Consider the following 20,020-nt stretch of genomic DNA (forward strand, 5'->3'; position numbering starts at 1 on the left):
AATTTATAGTAGGTATACATTATTTATATTTCTTATTTGAAAAGAAAACAGGCTTAATGACGCAAGGCTTCTCAAGAATTCAAAGAAATTAAATTGTAAAATAAAAATAAAAAAAAGCTCCCTTACGTCAGACTTGCAACCGTCACGCTGCGAGAATCCGCTCCAAGACTCACGAAACCCACGGCCCCGCAGGACCCCGCGAGGGGTTCACACAGGGCACCTCGCGTGCGTCATACACGCACGCACACCAGAAAACGAATTCCTCTCTCCTTCTCGCCGTTAAGTCGTTCAGCCGGCTGGCAGCCTGGCCTTCCTTCCTCTCTACCGCCGCCACCTTGTGCCACCGGGGCACCGAAGAGGAGAGAACCTCTCCTTCAGGCCGGCAGTTTCGTGTGTTACACCGTGGCGTGTGCACGGGATATACACCACGCGTATATCGCGGCCGGTGCGAGACCGTTATCCAATCCGACGACGACGGTTTTCCCGCGGGTACGTCGAACCCGCGTTACACATCGGGGACCGTAACTTGTAGGGCTTGCGAATCGTCGAATTGTGCACCGCGATTCCGGTGTGCGCCCCCGTTCTGATGACGATGACCTGACGACGACGATGGACAAACACGCCGCCCGTCTGGACTCGTGAGCCGCCACCATACCCGAGAACGAGAGTACTTGAAGCGCGAAACGAAAGTGAGTACGAGCACGTTTTTTTTTGTCGTGGTTCACACAATCCTGGAGCATAGAAAGACGAGGGAGCACAAACGCGAACCCTTCGCGTCCTCCTGTTTTACTCTTCCTTTTATTTTCCTTTTTCGTTTTACAGTTCACGCGACCGATAATTCGTATTGCGTTAACGATATTTTACGTTAAATTAATTTATATCAATGAGAGCTAATCTATGTCGTACGTGTTAATTTTTATTTTGTTATATGTTATATTATTATTGTGAAACGAAAGAGATATCTTCTAAATTTCTCACTTCAATTTCTTAAATTTAAATGCCCAGGTTTTTTTTACTTAAAATTAAAAAATTAAACTCGCTCGGAGAAGATAATAAACTCTTTATTATTATTTGCCGGCCACACACAATTCATGTATTGACAATATTCATCTAATATCGAGAAAAATTCAAGAACTTAAAGGCGTTTCAGACGAATTTCTTTTTCCGAAGGTTTTCGCGTGACCCGCAAATTAATGTATCAATTGCAATTTACCATTGGCCTCTAGTGTGAGTCACGAGGAGGAAATCACGACCGCGTCTCGCGCTTTTATTAAAAGAACACACAGATTGTCGCAGATGTTATGAGACGTCACGAATGTGCCTTGGATACAATATCCACGCGATGCGATTCCGTGGATTCGCCATTTTCAGCAAATTGATCAAATTATTTAAACTTTGCGTCATTTGTCATACATTGCTACAAAGTATATACTGTCGCGGATGTTATGCTGAGGAAAAACACAATTTTATTTCTTATTACGATCAAATGTCGTAGCAACAAGCAGACAAAACTGCAATGATCACATTTCACGATCAGCTAAATTAAAATTCAGCATTAAACTGATTATTTTTAATACTAAAGTGACAGGAGTAACAGTAAGCATAATTTCTTTTGTCTATTATTAATAAATTAAAATATTTTGATTTTTTTTTAAAGCTGACCGGAAACATGAGGACTTTGTCGTTGAAATACACCTTAAGAGAATTATCATGCACTCCGATAATAATTACAGTGATTTAATAATTTAATTAATTAACATAGTAGTTAATATTATGATTAATAGCATACCGTTTCACTGTGATATTTATTATTAATTTAATGTTAAAATCTATTGAAGGTTTCATCGTTCAAATATTTTTTGAGAAAGATGCTAAAATGTATCTTTTGAAAGACGTTAGTAGCGACTGAATCGTTGTTCGCTTCAAGCGAAGATTAACGGTTTTTAAACACTTTGATGAAGATGTCATTGGTCTGTCAAGGCCGGTTTTACGTCGTCGCGTTATTGCATTTTAAGTACGACTCGATGCTCGCTCGAATTTATCGAAGGACACTGCCGATTATGATGCCATTCCCAATGTTGTACTCTCATTTTTACTGCGTTATTTTTTACAGGGAATAAAAACTTTCACAAATTGCAAATTTACGATCACTTGTAAAATAATCTTAAATTTTACGCGTCATAAAAAATAATATTTTTTTTATATACGTATCTTTAAATTAATTTATATATCGATGCAGCTTGAAACTGTTGCGCAACGACTATAACGCGCATATTTGACGATATTCCGGATTTTACGCAAGTCGATACTCGTCCGCTAAAGTGGATCGTAAAGCTCTTCGCAATTGACACGGGATTCCGCGTAAACGATAGCCCAGAGAGCCGTTGAATTATCTTCCTGGGAAATGGCGAGTCGTCAGAGGCAGAGACAAAAGCGAGAATTCGACCGATCCCATTGTTGTCTGTCGGATCGTACTCGCCCCCACGTGCTCGTGGGATCATCGAATCATTTCTTTCAACGCGTGCGCTCGCTGCAAGTACTCGAAAAGGAAGCAGGAGAAAGCGTACCTTCCTTCTTTTTAAGACAAAGGCAGAAATCCGATCCCCGACCGCCGTGAAAGTGACGATTAAACCATTTTAGATGACGCCGCGTGTCTATGAATAACAATGAACGGGGGAATGAAATATGGGCGCGTAGAGTTATGTTCTCCGCAGAAACGGAGCCGATGTACTTTGTTCTCACCTCCGCTCTCAACGCTGTCTCGGCCGTTTTACATTTACGTTAAGCCAAACATACACGTTCGGCAGTTCGACGGGACCGCCCCACAGGATGCTAATTAACTTTACCTGACCTCATATCTTACGCGAAACGGGGAGAGTCGATGCGGGGAGCGCAGACTGTAGACTATAAATCATATAGTGGGTGGTAGACGATAGTAAAAGCAATTACGGATAATTATGGGCAGCAGCCCCGAATAAAATGTAACTAGTGCTTTCACTTGTATTTGTCGAAATAGAAACTCAAGCAGAAAGCACGAGTAAGGGTGTTACGAAGGTTTGAAGCTTTCGCTTCTACACAAATGAGAGGTCACGCGACTAGAAAGTACCGCGATAAGGGGTATCATTTGGGATATTACATATTATCCGTGGCTCGTTAAAATTGCGACATTAGTTGCTTTCCATTTACACTCAAGTGATCTGAGTCACTCAGTTGTGTGAGTATTTTGTACTCAGGTAAGATATGTTATTTTGCACTTACCTGGCTTATTTTGGCGACAAAGCTATCGCATAACAATACAGATTCATAGCCTCACCTTTAACGTGAGTCTATTAGATTCATTAAAGCACACGGTCTCGATTGTGGCTAAAAACTCAGTTGAATCTCACTTGCCAGCATGCAAAAAGAACGTGCATTCAACTGAGTTATGACGTCACAAGTGAGAATTATCTGAGTTTTGGTTGAAATGGAAAGCAACTATTAATTGTTACATATTATCTGCGGCTCGTTAAAATTGCGACATTAAAATTAAAACGATAAAAAGAGCAAGAAGAGAAAGAAAGGGAAGAATGATTTCGCTTTCGGTCGCACGTACGCGAGACTAATGGACGAGAATGTTATCGCTGAGTCTACTTAGAGATCGTGTATCGTGTATCATCGCGAAAACTGGCACGCAAGTAATTGTACCGAGACCGAAGAAACGTGGGCAGGACCGAGCGCGTCTGTTTCCCAGAAAGTGCGTACTTAGCGACATGAGAGATCGCAAGAATTCATTGATGGAAAGAGAACCCGAGACGGTCGCGATCGCGGAGGAGAAAAAGAGCGAGTCTTTATGCGTCTCTCCCGCGATCGGACTGATTAGTCGTGATAGAACGGATATATCTTAATTCAGCAGTTCTGCTCTCCTTTGTTCCTCCGTTCAGTGAATATTCGCGGATCCAATGGCTCGACTTAACGTTAGACTGACTGTCATTACAATGGGAAAAGTCGCGAAAATTAAAACTGAATCCGCTTTCTTTTTCTTCGAAAAAAAAAATTGATTGTCATAACAATTGACGATATATTCGGAAGAAAAATTGTAATAACAAATTACATGATTAATTATTTATCACTCTGATAAGAATTATAATAATGAATACAGTAATTTATAAATGTATATATGTATAAAAGACATGATTAAACCATTGTGTAAAGTTAAAATTATAAAAATGGAGTGTGTGAAGATGAAGTGTGAAAATGGAATGTGTGAAAATCTTTTATATTTTTTTAATGCGCTACACACACGGATTGTCAGTACTTATCGTGTATACTTTCTAAAGACTATTTTCAACTTTTCACAAATATCCTTTGCTCGTTTCGTTCACCGGAAATTTTTATACTTGCACACACGTAATATAATCACGCTTATCCGCCCTGACATTTCACGGTTGGCGAATCTACGATCGCGCGTTACATAACGATAGAAATCGCACGAAAAAATTCGTTACCCGGTCGTGCTACGCGGTCGCCTAAATCAAAACGAGTTTCGAGCGTTCACCTGTGGACCGGGGGGCGCTTTTTCCACCCAGATTATTAAAGAACGTTGTCAGTTGATAAGCGTCGCGGAATTGAATTTCCGTCCCCCGATATATATCGGGTCGCATTACGACGCCGCGAGATCGGCGACTTTCCGAAATTATTTACGCGTCAGCGATTCCGATCAGCGATTCTTCGGTATTCGACACGCGGGGATCGGGAAGCATGGACGATTCGGCGGGTTCTCGTAACACGGCTGTCTCACTTTCGACGCGGTGCGATCAGATGTCGACGCACGTGCGGAGCAAACTGCGAAGAAATGTTATTAATTATAAGATCCTTGCGAGACTCCGAGACTGAGGTGTAACGATGATCCTAGACACTTAAAATAATTTCTCACAAACGGGTTAAGCTGTCTTAAAATCCCCATAAAAAGACATAACTTTCTGTTGTCCGGCGAAACGACGATGATCCCCGCGAATGAGTAGTAACGCGAAATAACAAAGCGTAGGATTATTTTGCTCGAGCGACGAGCCGAGTAAAAGTCCATTCGTCCAAGTCCGGATGGATGCGGGGCTGACTTTTAACGCGCGTTGAGTTCAAAGGAGGAGGCGACGTGAACCGAAAATAGATCGGCGCTTACTTTAAGGCTCGCCGTTAAATCGACTCGCGGGGTCTTTCCACCCGTGCACCGTGCTCGGTGTTCCCTTGCCTTCTTTTTATTGTCCCCTCGCTCCCCGCCGCGCCGCGATTCGCTCCCGGTCGGTTTATTATTATACACGTCGTGCATATTCCACCACACTCTCTTCCTCTCTCTTTCGCCCTGTGTTCCTCTCGTTCCCATCTTCCGTTTTTCTCCCTCGTCGCGTCTGGACCGCAAGCGGAGCTTATTAAGACTCGCTACTATACCGCGGACAAACACCTTGAAAGCCCTGAACTTCAGGTCCGGAGAAGATGACCGAGGCTCAAGGTCGATCCGAATCCGAACCGGTTTCTCGAGAAAGATTCGGTGAGGAATACGTAAGATCTCCACACCTCCGCAATTTAATCCATTAGCCGTCAACAAGAGTAATACACCTGGGAGTCGATAAGACGCGAATAGCAATAACGATATTTGCAGTATTTTATCATTTTATATTTTATATCAACGTTTAGTCAGGATCACCATTAGATAATTTTTTTATTAATCAAGCTCTGACTGTGATGTTATTGCTAAATTGCACTCCAACAAAAAATAATTTAAATTTTATGATTACAACTGTATTGAAACTAAGAATTATGAACGTGAATATACTTAAGAGTTAAAAGCACTTGACTTTCTAGACAAGACCATCAATAAGATGTGTTTTCTAAATACACGTTTCTCTAATCGGTTTCAAATTGCCTCGTCTATCTCATTTACATGACGTTTTCATCCATTTTAATCCGATTAATATTCGCCGTTACGCTGTAATAAAATAATACTATAAAATAATGTTCAAATAATATTATTTTTAAATATTATTCTTATTATAGAACGTTAATTAATGGTACAAGAACATTGAACAGTTTAAAAAGACGTTGTTCTACATCTCGCGATTACCTGAAGATTGTTTGATATGACATCGGAATAATGGAGTAATCGAGTAATGGAGTAAGTCGGCACAGCCAAGGAGACGACTTTCCGTGAAAAAAACCTCTTCGAAGCGAGCCGAATCTTCGTCGCAAGGAGCCAGCTCGCGCTGAAAATAGTACTCGCTATGGGTCCCATAAATTTCAGCCGCTGAGTGCAACCTGCGCGAAGCGAAACCGCCTCAGCGTGAAACTTCTGACGGCACCTCCGGTGAAAAGAACGGGACATGCACAGGAAATGTCCGCGCGGAGTGCGCGCACACGTGTGCTTCTCTCCATTTTTGTTAGATAAGAGCGCTTTTACTATGCAGGTTTCGTGCGATAGCGAAACGTGCCCCGGAAATCGTCGTTGTCCATCGATCGAGAACCGTGAAGGTGATCGTCGCGTCATTAGAGTATAGCAGAGTGGAATTTGACCAAGGGAAATTCACTACCAAATCCCAATTCAATGAAAGGGTAACGCAGATTCACAAATTAGCGAAGATCCACGACTCGCTAAACTGAGAGAACGCTTGATCGACAGGCCGAGAGAAATTGACACATTCTTAGAAACCTTTCTCGCTGAAAAAACTTTGCGCCGTGTTCATTGTCTCGCGAACTCTACCTTGGAGAATAACGTACGCCCTCGTTCGTCATAATTTTACGGACTCGCGCTCATTCGCTATTCAGCCCGCGCGTGTAAAATCCGCAAGAAAACGATGGTCCCGCGCGGTGAAAACCCGCGTCTCTCCTCCGACAAAAGGCTAACCGGTTTCCGGAAATAGGTTGCGTCGTCCTCGACGTATGTTAAACGAACGGTGCATGTGCATGTTCGGAGATGCGGACGCAAGAGAATAAGAGGGAGATTTACCCAATCACACCACCCAGATAACGTTGTGACGATAATTGCCGATTAAATTTAGCTGTTGGGAGATGACAGAAACGTTCGAAGTTATTTAAAAAAAAGAAAAAGAAAAAGCAGATAAAATCTCAAATTTTACAGAAGTATCATTAATCAATTCGTATCGTTAATTCCTCGAAATGCGAAATGCTAAGTCGATCAAAAAGATTTCACTTTGGACGTTTCCCGCCGTCGTGTTTATAATCCTCGATGGAATTTTTCGACGCAACGTGTATTCCCGTCGCGTGTATCGCGCTGCAGATTTTCGTCTCGTCGATTTTTTTTTTATTCACCGAGCGTCTGATCCGAAGGATCCCCTTTTTTCCCTTGACTCATCGACGCATTACGTCAGCGTCCCCGATTCGGAGCCGCGAGTTGGGTGCAGAAAAATGCAGCGAGGCGACTTTCCGTTTCGTGCGATCGTGTTAGCACGGCGCAGGAGCGCGCGCACGATCGATTCCACTCTCGTGTTAATCAAATAAAGGACATCACGCTAATCGGAAGTTTCCGACGAAATGATCCTATCGCGCTGAGGAGAAACGGACCTCGCCGACGATCTGTCCCCGAAAGGACGACTTGTACATTTTTATTATATGCAGAAGATGCAAAAAATTGCGGCAAGCCGCACATAAATGGCATTCTTATATCCGGACTGCTTTTTCGACATTGGTACTCTAGACGTGGTTTAAAAACGTGCCTGTCGTCCGTGTCTCTTTCGCGTGACTCATCCCGCACGAAGGCAAAAAAAGAAAAATTATAAAATCGAAGCAGCTCGCGGAACGTACGTGACTGGTTTCCGTCTGTACTCGCTGTTTATGAACGCAACGTTTTTCGATAACGACGAGCCGCGACAATGGTCCTCTTTGTGCGAATCGCGATTGATAATTCCCTCCGCCGCCGTAACACCATGCATATGCTCACGTCGTTGGCCGCGATACGTCGCGACCCGCATTCCCGATACCTCTTCGGCATCCGTCAAGGCGAGGGAAAACTTGCTCGCCGAATGGGGTTCATGACCGGAGTATCAATGAGTCACATCGATTCCTCGCTTCCACGAAAGACGGACTGTTTCGCGCCGGAGATAAACGTCGTTTGGCTGTCGATCTTGAGGGTCAATAATAACGCAACGCGCCGTCGTCCCTCTTTTTCTCTCCAACTTATAGCCTTCTCTTTGTTCGTGAATAGTTGGTCATATGTATTTTAACATTTGTTGGATATTTTTGAAATTTTGTTTCGTGCTTGGATCGTGTCTAAATAAGTAATTAATTAAATGATTTACGCGATCGTAGCAACCTCGTTTAATAAATCATAAAAAAATTAGAAGTGATAATTGCAGCGAGTTTAGTAAATGCGAAGTAACATTGCAGTTGACATGTCCTGGATATACTTTCCCGTTTTGAGAATCGCGATCAATTCGGTTAAAAAAATTAATGCAACGATTAATGCAAAAATGCGACGTAAATCCCATATCGCGATAAGAATTGCGGGGAACGTTATGCGATCGGGATCTTACACAACGGTACCGATAGCGAAAAGTCACGAATATTTTTATTACTTTTTGCAGGAATCCGTTATACGTGCATGTCTGGAAAGAACGATTCGAGATTAGATTAGATTAGATACGCGGGACTTTATTGCAGCTTATCAACGCTCTGTTATCGATTAACGCCGGATTTGCACCGATTAATCTGCAATTGCATTCTGATACTTTACGCAGCCGAACAATCTCTAAAACTTTGATTCGCGTTAGATACGTGACGTCAATAACAATAATCTTTCCTCTGCACTTTTAATTTTAATAACCATTAAATTCTATTACGCTCATAAAGCTCATCTTGATCAACACGATAGAATTATTGATCGCAGCGGAAATTCAACATTCCCGGCATTTAATATAATATTTAATTCATTTGTTATACCTTTTAAATATAGCAAGCATTTGCGGAAATTATATTTCTAAGATTGCATTGTATTCTGTTTTTTTTTTGTGCAGACAGAATGCTATTTAAACGGAAGATGAAGTCGACGATACATTATCTTCCTGGAAATTTTTAGTTTGGAAACTCGCTGCTGAAAAAATTTACAGTAAAACTCGATACGAAATCTTTCTTTTATTCTTGATTAAAGTTGTTCGTCCAAGAAACGAAGCATGCCGGTCATTAATGCGTGTAATATGAGTTTACTACGAGCTGCTCCGACAGTAGCCGCGTTCTTACGCAGGTTTTCCTCTCGGTACGCTTCGCTGTTCGGCGCCGTTTCGTTCCGCTATCAGTCGTGCGGATAACGAGAGGGGATCGACGTCGCCGACGGGTAATAGACGGGAAGGTGGTGGTCATCGCCGGGTCATTCTTGACAGCAACAGTCGCAAGGTGGTTCCTCCGTTCTCCGGTTCCTCTTCGGTCGGCATCTCGAAGCAGTGAACGCGCGCCTCTCTTCATCGCCGTGTATAACGCGTGAATCGAGTCAAACGTCGAAGTAATATCAATTTTCTTATGTGTGTTTATGTTTAAGTATCGTCGGATACGATGACGGACTGTCTTCTACCTGGTGATTCGCGATCCCTCTCACGGCTGGCCCCTTGCCACATTGCGCGAACGATTCACGTATCGTTGTAAAATATACTATTTCATTGCGCGTGAAGTCAGAGGGAAAAAGTGGATTATATAGATATGAAATTTATACAATGTGAAATATTTGTTATAAGTAAATCTAATTGCGTTACACGGAATTGAAAGGAAAAGGTGTACATGCATTATTGGAAAAAGTAGAGGTGTATTCTGTGAAATTGGAACGAAATATAGACATATAGTGGTTACAAAAGTTTCTTGAATAAATCTCTTGTCTAGTTTTTGTTCGTTCATCGAGCGTAAATTTAATTAGCTTTCTGGAAGTTTTTGCTTCAAAGAAGTAAGTTATGGATTTTATCGACGCAGGGAGATATTAAAGTGACACGTGGACCGTTCCAGGATTAAAAATCGCGAAGAAGCGTACCATACCTCTGGAATATTTCGTTACCCTCTCTGTTATCTCCTAGATAAGTGCATTGTGATCGTCATTATATATAAGTTCTTCGAGCAATAACACAACACTCGAGAAATACGATAATGTTTTTTAACAATAAGAGCTTTATTTACTGTTAGAATAGCTTTACTTAGAAAAAAATTTTTTTAATTTCTATCTAAGCTCCTATCGATACGACAGTCCGATCAATTAAACAGATTTTTGTTTCGCCGATTTGTAATCGAACTGTAGCAACCATCTAATCTCTTCCGCTTAGATCCGGCAATATCAGACGTCGTGAATCGGCGAATTCGCGTTTATCTTATCTGACGAATTCGCGTTTATTCTAACCAGGTAGCGAGGACTAGACCGGAGTCGGAATCCGCGATCGCGATTAACAATGCCGAAACGAAGATAACCGAGTCGATTTCGTGTTTCTTTCCCCGTTCGGATATCGCAGGTGCAAGTCAACAGGATCGCGGAAACATGGGGTGAGTGCGTGTATGTGTGTGCGTGTGTTCGAAATTTCTTCATGCTTAGATTTCAAACAAACCGCAAAGTTATTTTGATTTCCCGTGAAGGACGACTTAGAATAAACCCAGATAAACCTGTTCAATTTCAAATGTCGAATTTAACAATTTGTAGCAGCGTCAGACAGAAATTTTATGACTCTTTGGAAATTCGTTTGCACTATCGATAGACTATGCATACGATACTTTTGCTCTCTCGACTTTCTCTCGTGTCGCTATATCCCTTTATCCATTCGGTGCATATAGAAATATTTGCCGACCGATCTATCGCCACTCGTTCTATTGTCTACGAGCATTGAATGTTACGGACTTCGATATCTAATCTGAATTCTTATCGTTTGCAAGGCCGCGAGGCCAAATAGAACGGCGACTTTACACGCTACTTGTTAAATAAATTTTTAACGTCACTTCAAAATAGATGAAGTAGAGAAAACGAAACCTATCGGAGCTAAATCAAGTCTTTTTAAATTAATGATGTTAATTTTTTAGTGACAGATTATACGATCAAGGTAAATTTCAATGACAAGTGACGTTAGATAAACGATATCTGCTTTTCCAAGTAAACTGGAGTTAAATCTTTTTTAATGAATTTATAATATAAATATATTTAAATGTATACAATGTGACTATGAAATAATTGAATCAATGTATAAATTCAGTTTTATTTTCTTCTTATCGTCTTATTATTGTAAGTTGTAAAATTTAAAAAATCCTGATTAGACTAATCTTACTAAATTAATGGGCATAAAGTTGCGCATAAAGTTATTGTGAATAATGACACGAAGGCTCGTTATGTATCGAAAGGTGTTTAGAGGTAGCTTATTCTCTTGGATATTTGCAGCGCGGAAACAGTCGACACCGGGGGTGTCTTCAGAAAACCCGGCGCGAGACCGGAAGTCCTCAAGCACGATCGGAAATTGCCCGAGAACATGGAGCGCGGATTGCACGAGCGTGACCGAGTAGGCGTTCAGGACTTCGTCCTACTGGAGGACTTCCGCAGCGAGTCCGCCTTCATCAATAATCTGCGTAAACGATTCAAGGAGGATCTCATTTACGTGAGTCGAATTAAAAATAGCGTAATTAAAAATAGCGCGAATTAAAAAAGAAATTCTCAGTTATTTCATGTACCTATAATTTGTCAGACAAAAGAGTAGCATATATTTTAACATTTTCTTTTGGTAGTTTTAATTTATTTTTATACATTTTGTTCGTAATTAATGAGAAATAAATCTTGAGATTTCAAAACTTTGTATAAAAAGTTTTTTATTTTACACTTTTGTGACTTTTTCATATAAAATCATATCAAAATATATAGATTTCTCAGCTATGATAATTGATGGTGGACTATTTTATACGCAGCTGAATATATAATAATTTCAGCTTACGTGCCAAGAAGTACACTTGGTTTACTTAACATTAAATATTTACTTAACACACTCATACCATCCATGCAACCATCATACTTAATACTATCTATTCTTCCTTACTCTAGTAGTCTCTTTCTCTCTCCATAATTTCCTGAACACGTTTTCTTTTACACTATTCAATTAATCATTCTATACTCTTTCTAATATTATTCTCTTATCTCCACCTAATTCCATAAATCAATCCTTAATCCTTAATCAATTTTTAACACTCCTCCACGTGATTAATACTATCCCTATCTTGTCTACGCAGCTAAATATAAAAAAAATTTAGAGTGACACAATGAAAGAAATTTCTTATCTTTAATATCGTAGACGTACATCGGTCAGGTGTTAGTGTCGGTGAATCCGTACAAGAAACTGCCCATCTACACTACGGAGACCATCCTTTACTATCATGGGAGAAACTTTTTCGAGGCACCTCCTCACATGTAAGCATGTCTGCAAGAGAAAGTGCGACAAATTCGGGCTGCCCTGTATAAAACGCCGGTATTTATTAAAAATTTATTTTCACAGTTTTGCTCTCGCGGACACTGCCTATCAATCCCTGTCTAAGGAAAATCGCGATCAATGCATCCTGATTTCGGGTAAGAAATCACGCTTTTATTCGTTTTACATTGACATCGATTTATTTAAATAATTCCTTTCTCTCGCTCCTTTTTATCATCGAGTTCATTTTTCTACATTTTTACATCTTTTCTTCGCGTTTAAGGCGAATCGGGATCCGGAAAAACAGAGGCGTCCAAGAAGATCTTGGAGTTTATCGCGGCTGCTACTGGGCATAAAAAACAAGTGGAAGAGGTGAACGATAAATTGATTGGCAGCAATCCCGTGCTGGAAGCTTTCGGTAACGCAAAGACCAATCGCAATGACAATTCATCTCGCTTTGGCAAGTACATGGACGTTCAGTTCAATTTCCAGGTGAAAATTCAATTTAGTAACGAGTTTCTTTTAAAAGCGAGATCAAGAGAAATTGTAGAAAAATTTCGTCAAAATTAAGTTTATTACTCTCTGAAAAATAATAATCAAAAATAATTATGACAATAATTCGAGAGAAAGAAAAAAAATAGAAATATTTACAGGTTATTAATGTAATTACTGTACTTATTGTGCAATGTTATCGATTTCTCTTGATTCGCTTGTTTTTGCAGAAGCATTTCGAGCATTTGATTTAACATTATCGGACAACGCTTTTACGTGTTTTCAGGGAGACCCAGTCGGTGGAAATATCTTAAATTATTTATTGGAGAAGTCTCGAGTGATCCATCAATCGGTTGGCGAGCGGAATTTTCATATTTTTTATCAACTTTTAGCGGGTGCGGATGACGACACGTTGAGAAAACTGTTCTTAAAAAGAAACCTCGATACTTTTTTCTACCTAAGCAACGGGGTAAGCCTATTCGACTTTCATATTAAATTTTTATAATTGAAACCTTTTCGCTTCTTTAAAATTTATTTTCTACAACCTCTTTGTTGACTCGTAAATTGATCTCTTAGACGAAAGGCACAGTGGATACCATCGACGATGCTAATCAATACAAGGAAGTTGTCCGGGCCATGAAGACCATGGAGATGTCTCAGCAGGAGCAGAACGACCTGTTTGCTATAGTCGCGTCAGTGCTGCACATGGGTAACGTGGGTTTCTCGGAGGAGGACGGCGTGGCGACTATTCTGAAACCCGCGTCCGTCGATGCCGTCGCTACGGTAATTATTTCTGAGATAATTTTCAATAATTTTTGTTAGATTTGTGGGTTTGCAGATCTATGAATCTTTTACGAAATTGTATTTGACATCAACGTGATTCACAGTCGTTTGTACTCCCAGCGATCGAATAGATGTATGCACGATTGATTATTATCTTCGTATATCTTGGATGGATTTTGTTGATTATTCCAAGATCCGTTAGAAGATTTTTTAGCAAATTAGTTCCGATAATGTTGACTTTTAATTTCTTCAAAGTTTCCAGGTACATCTTCTATGTATAATTATACTCGAAACTTTGAAGAAATTGGAGTTCTTGCACTACATGCCAATGACTTCCAATCAGCATCATCGGCATGTAGTGCAAGAACTGCATAGTCTTCCAGATGGTTCCAGATGGCGAGGTTTCTTCTTTATCCGATCACTTCTTCGGGGTGATTCCGTCTACTCTGATTCGCTTAATTTTAAGGAGCTTTGTTTGTTTCATCAAACTCGACGTCTTCCGATTATGGTTTTTTTTTCTCCGTCGTTTGTATCCGGCAGTAGTATCCCACAAAATAACATTTAAGTATCCTTGAATCGAATTTTCCTAGAGTAAGTTTCTTAGGCACTTTCAGAGATCGATATGCGATACAACCAAATACTCTCAAATTTCCAATATTTGGAGTTTCGTCGTTCCACAGGGCTGTAAGAATTTTTCCTTTTAAAGATGACGTGGAACTCCGATTTGTTAAAAAGATGTCAGTCTGGTGCAGACACCCCGCAACAAAACGGAGTTGTTGAAAGAATAAATCGTACAATTCTGGAAAAAGCACGATGCATGCTTCAAACTTGGAAAAATTTTCTGACCGAAGGCGGAATATTGGACTAGCGTTTCATATAAAATAAAGAAAATATTATATTGTATAACTTCTTTGTTTTACATTCTATGTATATCTTAAATTGATATCTTTATTCGAGGAGTGAAATTTTTTTACGCGCAAGCCCTTTATATTTTTTTCTCATCATTATTTCATTACGTAATTATTTCTCTGTTTCGAATTTATTTCGTTATATGCGCATAATTTTTTTTTGTAAATTCAGTACTTGCAAATTGTTTGATGTCACATTTCTTGAATCGTGATTGAATAGCTGCTAGGATGCGACGTGAAGCGACTGGCAAAGGCGTTTACTCATCGCACCATAGATGCTCATGGTGACGTGGTGGTTTCACCCTTGAATAGGGAATTGGCTATTTATGCGAGAGACGCGCTGGCGAAGGCCGTGTACGACAGATTATTCACCTGGCTCGTGACTAGACTCAACAAGTCTCTCCAGCCCCAGACCAATCCTCGGCGCAAAATGGTTATGGGCATTTTGGACATTTATGGTTTTGAAATCTTTCAGAAAAATAGGTAACTGTCGAATAACAATTACGTACGCTTGAAGATTTTACAATAAAAATATTATGAGTGCCATAAATAATAATTTTAGAAAAATGTACTTTTTCAAGTTTCTACATTTTATTTTACATTTTTATTATCCCTGGTGGAAAAATGTCTCAGAATTTTTCATATTATTAATTGAAATTTCTATGAAAATTTCAAGACTTTCTCAGAATTTTAAGATATTCTCAAATTTTTTTATACGAATTGGAACATTTTTCAGAAAAACTCAGATAAAATAATAATGAAATATTTCAGATTTTTCCCACCAACACATCTTTGTAGAAATCTGAATAAATATGAGAAAATCCGCGCAATTTATTAGAAATTTTCATACATATAGATGCTGAATATTCCGAATATATTCCGAAAATCCTCATCCAACTATTTCTGAAAGTATCTGAGAAATTTGACATATTTTTTAAGAATTTTTCATAAATTTAAAATATGAGAAATTCTTAGAAAATTTCTGAGAAAATATGAGAAATTTTTTCTCTAGGGATTTCTTATATATATCTCTTTATTTTCTATTCTATATCTTAATTAAATTAATATTTTTATTTAAAGAGTGGAATTTTTTGACGAAAATTAATTATTACTAGAGAGTATAATATAAATACGGCGACATCAATATATTCAGTTAACGATCTCTCTTTCGTTACTTCAATATAGCTTCGAGCAGTTCTGCATTAACTTTTGCAACGAGAAATTGCAACAGTTATTCATCCAACTGACATTAAAGTCAGAGCAGGAGGAATATCTGCGCGAAGGGATAACTTGGGAGAACATAGAATATTTCAATAATAAGATCATCTGTGACCTGATTGAAGAGAAGTATAAAGGTTAAATTTTTATAAAATTCCGCCAATCCACATTCGCGATTACACATTGTCATTAATTAACCGTTAATGCGGCAGGAATAATATCATTAATGGACGAAGAGTGTTTGCGACCTGGAGACCCGACGGACATGAGCTTCCTGGAGAAGTTGAACGTAAATCTGAACAACCATCCTCACTACATCAGTCATAAAAAGGCTGATATACAAACGCAGAAGATTATGGGACGAGACGTAAGAATTCTATATTAAATATTAAATTGAATTATAAATAGTAATATCTCGAAATACTGGAGAGAGAGAACTAAATTATTATTCGATTATTTCAATTATTTTATTTTATTTATTTTAATTTGTTCGATTATTATATAAATATATTATCCGCTAACCAATTTCTATTATTTATTGTAGCTAATTAATATGACAATTATATTATTTGTGAGATTTGTGCAAAATTGAGAATCTAAAAATAAGCTTGATATTTCAGGAATTCAGATTGGTGCATTACGCCGGTGCCGTTACATACAACGTACGCGGATTTCTCGAGAAAAATAATGATTTACTATTTCGAGATTTACGTGAAATTATGTCGCATACAACGAATTCCATCACAAAGGTAAAAATTTAATTTTTCCGTAAGAAAAAAGTAAGAATTTTTTTTTTAAATTAAAGAATAACAGTTTTAAAGTTCTCAATTTCAAAAATTAAAACATTACGAAAGTACTTTCTTCTAATTTCCTTCATATACTTTTCGCAGAAATATTTTCTTGCAACTCTGGTTTGGTTTCGAATATTTTCTACGTTTTCTTGTAACTTTTGCAATTTCTTGTTGCTTACAGAGTGTATTCGATGTGAAAGATTTAACCAGTAAGAAGCGCCCGGAGACAGCCATAACTCAGTTTAAAAATAGTTTAAATAATCTGGTTGAGATTCTCATGGGTAAAGAACCGTCTTACATTCGTTGCATCAAACCTAATGATTTTAAGATGGCCAGTAAGTAGATCTAAAGTAAGATAAAATTGAAATAAAGCAGTAATGCCCAACGCGGTGTACTTAATTAGGACACGTTAAAATAATTCAATTCAGCAATTATGTATAAATATAAAAATAAGAATATTTAATTTCTATGTACACCTAGTTCGTCTACTAACAAAAACGAAAAAAAGGAGATATTAAAAAAAATCGAAAACTTATCGAGATGAAATTTATTGAACTTTCGATTTCAGATCAATTCAACGAAAAGATCGTGTTGCATCAAGTGAAGTATTTGGGCCTGATGGAGAATCTGCGAGTGAGACGCGCCGGTTTCGCATATCGAAGACCGTATGAGCAATTCTTGGAGCGTTACAAGTGCCTCTGCTCGGAAACCTGGCCGAATTACCACGGCCCGGCCAAGGAAGGCGTGCAGACGCTCGTGTGTCACCTCGGCTACGAGCGCGACGAGTACAGGATGGGAAAGTAAGACCGCGATCATCATTAATCATCGTCGTAAATTATAACTCATATATTTTGCAAAAGCAAATCAATCGAATCTTGGAAATAATCGACGACTTAAAAATCATAATTTACGCTTGTTACATTCGTTATCGTTACAGTACAAAATTATTCATCCGATTTCCTAAAACGTTATTCAACACGGAGGACGCGTTCCAAATAAAGAAGCACGAAGTAGCTGCCATTATCCAAAGCAAATGGAAGGGTATATTAATGAGGAGAAAATATTTAGAAATGCGAAAATCAGCGATTGTTTTTCAAAAATATATTCGCAGGTGGCTCGCGAAACGCGCAGCCAAAAAACGACGGCAGGCAGTTGTCACTATCCGCAGGTATCTCTTATTTAACTTGTTCTTTCTTTCTATTAAATGAAACATATCTATAAATTTTGTATTTAATATATAATTTACATATACTTTATTATGTATTTTATCATATATATTATAAGCATATCTCTTTTATATTATACATATACATATATATATTTTTTTAAGTTTATATATTTATATATTTATTATGCTAAATTGATGCAGATTTATCGAAGGCTTTATCACACGGGATGGACCGCCTACAGAGATTAACAAGGCATTTATTGAATTGGCGAAATCGCAATGGCTCATCAGACTTTCGAAGGCGTTGCCACCGGGTGTCTTAAATAAATACTGGCCGCCATGTCCATATTCTTGTCGAGAGGTACGAAATAGGAATAAGAAATAGCTCGGCTCTCTGCGTAAAAAATTCTCAGCAAAATAGAAAATACGTTGCCCGTATAGTTGTATAATTTATACGTATACATTCCTGTATAATCAATTTTTCATTTTCCGTTGCATAATAAACGATATAGTAAATATATGTAATTGCACAGGCATCAGAGCATTTGCGCGTAATGCACAGGCTATGGAAAGCCCGTTGTTATCGAAAGGCGTTAAGCAAGGAGGACAAAGACCATTTTGAGTTAAAGATTCTTGCCGAGTCTTTGTTCAAGAATAAGAAGAAATCTTACGGAAAGAGTGTAGGTCCGAGATTTGTAACCGATCGTCTCGGTGAAGAGTACAAAGCACTGCGACAGAGCTTTACGAACAACATTTTGACATCCGGAGAAAACATAAAGGTAAAGATAAATCCGCGAAAAGTCATTGCAATACTAATATTTTTTTCTTTCATACTATATGTATTTACAATGAATTCTATAAAATGGAAATCTAAAATTACAATCCATGCTTTTAGTACGCCACTCCCGTCATTAAATACGATCGGCATGGGTATAAGCCACGCGAGAGAGTACTCATTTTAACACAGAATGCCGTATACATTCTCGACACCCTTAAAACCTTCAAGCTTAAGCATCGTCTACCTTACAAGGCTATCGAGGAGTTGGTCGTTACCAGGGAGTCGGATAATTTACTCGTCGTTAGGATACCACCCGAATTGAAAAAGGATAAGGTTTTTATACCTAGAATTTCAATAAAAATCTTAATATCTTTTAACTCTAAAGAGAATTATTTCAAGCTAACAGTAAAAAATAAAAAAAGTATATAAGCAAATGATAAATTATTTGCTTATAATGATATAATACGAAAATTAATAAATAATTTGATGTTTAGCAACTGGAATAAACTAAATTAGAAGTAAAAAGTAATTTAAAATTAAGTGATTATTAAAATCAATAAATATAAACAGGTGAATTATAGTTCCGCGCATTTCTGCTTTACAGGGTGATTTGATCTTAGAAGTTCCGCATTTAATAGAAGCGTTAACGAAAGCGATCGATATCACCAATCCGAATATTCTTAAAATCGTCAATACCGAATCGTAAGTTTCCATCCAATTTTTTCAACATTATATTTATCCCTTTAATGATATATTCAATGAAAATTTAATTTGGCTAATCTGTTGTTTGCTACTTTTTACCCTACTTCTACTAATATTTACAATGTCATGTCTCAGTGTGTCCCACAAACTAGTCAGCGGTAAGGAGGGAGTCATCGAAGTTAGGACTGGTGCCACTCCGGCGATCAGTAAAAATCGAGAGAGCGGACATTTATTAGTGGTAAGGATCCGACCTCCCGAATAATCCCAATCCTTTCGAGCAATCGTCTGTCCGTCGCAATTGTTTTAAATCGTCGAATTTCAGGTCGCTTCCCCGTAAAACTATCCCAAGAGGATCTCTCGAGAACCGGAAGAACCGGTGCTACGATGTTTGGAGCAGCCTTAACACAATGTGATTTAGAAAATACGCAACAGAACATTAAGAAGAGATAATATATGACATTTTAATACATCTTTAAATTACTCCGGCGATTTTGTCACCTTATCACGAAAGGGTGATAAAATGACAATATACAGGTCTTTCATTCCGACGTACAGACTACGTCAGAATTGTTAAAAGTATGGAAGGCCCAGAGTGCCATAAGGCCTCCTGTATAATATTTCCTTGTAAATTAGGTAATATTATTAAACGATATTTATTCTGATAGGAAGAAGGATAAAACCGACCGGATTGGTGAGTTCGCTTGTCAGTAATTTATAAACGTTATTTAAATATAAACTAAGCTTCAGTTACGCGAGCGCAATAAATGGAAAGAAATTCTCTTTACTTTCCTCAC

At 38.5% G+C, this 20,020-nt stretch overlaps 1 protein-coding gene and 1 long non-coding RNA gene across 7 annotated transcripts; one reads left to right on the forward strand and one right to left on the reverse strand.

Annotated features, from left to right (window-relative positions):
• The first annotated feature begins 329 nt into the window (after nucleotides 1-329).
• Myo61f (Myosin 61F) lies at nucleotides 330-20,006 on the forward strand. 6 transcript variants are annotated; one of them, XM_071703511.1, is made up of 21 exons: nucleotides 9,296-9,478; nucleotides 10,358-10,494; nucleotides 11,375-11,588; nucleotides 12,273-12,388; nucleotides 12,474-12,544; nucleotides 12,670-12,878; nucleotides 13,165-13,347; nucleotides 13,455-13,661; nucleotides 14,790-15,052; nucleotides 15,755-15,924; nucleotides 16,000-16,154; nucleotides 16,408-16,536; nucleotides 16,760-16,913; nucleotides 17,147-17,378; nucleotides 17,516-17,746; nucleotides 17,948-18,107; nucleotides 18,280-18,525; nucleotides 18,642-18,857; nucleotides 19,129-19,226; nucleotides 19,362-19,464; nucleotides 19,549-20,006. In XM_071703511.1, the coding sequence occupies exons 2-21, from the start codon at nucleotides 10,490-10,492 to the stop codon at nucleotides 19,561-19,563; spliced, it is 3,177 nt and encodes a 1,058-aa protein (XP_071559612.1). In that variant the 5' UTR covers nucleotides 9,296-9,478; nucleotides 10,358-10,489; the 3' UTR covers nucleotides 19,564-20,006. The 6 variants fall into 6 exon arrangements, with proteins under 6 accessions (XP_071559614.1, XP_071559610.1, XP_071559611.1 ...); XM_071703513.1 differs by lacking the exons at nucleotides 9,296-9,478; nucleotides 10,358-10,494 and adding an exon at nucleotides 330-689; XM_071703509.1 differs by lacking the exon at nucleotides 19,549-20,006 and having other exon boundaries at nucleotides 9,295-9,478; nucleotides 19,362-19,503.
• LOC139771064 (uncharacterized) lies at nucleotides 5,674-7,446 on the reverse strand. The gene is made up of 2 exons (XR_011717867.1): nucleotides 6,095-7,446; nucleotides 5,674-5,959 (listed from the first exon to the last, which is right to left on the reverse strand). It is a non-coding gene; the product is annotated as an uncharacterized lncRNA (long non-coding RNA).
• Nucleotides 20,007-20,020: the final 14 nt, after the last annotated feature.

This window comes from Temnothorax nylanderi, unplaced genomic scaffold (assembly GCF_030848795.1).
Source record: "Temnothorax nylanderi isolate EJ_2023f unplaced genomic scaffold, tnyl_v1.0 TNYL_tig0035_pilon, whole genome shotgun sequence".
Taxonomy (NCBI): domain Eukaryota; kingdom Metazoa; phylum Arthropoda; class Insecta; order Hymenoptera; family Formicidae; genus Temnothorax; species Temnothorax nylanderi.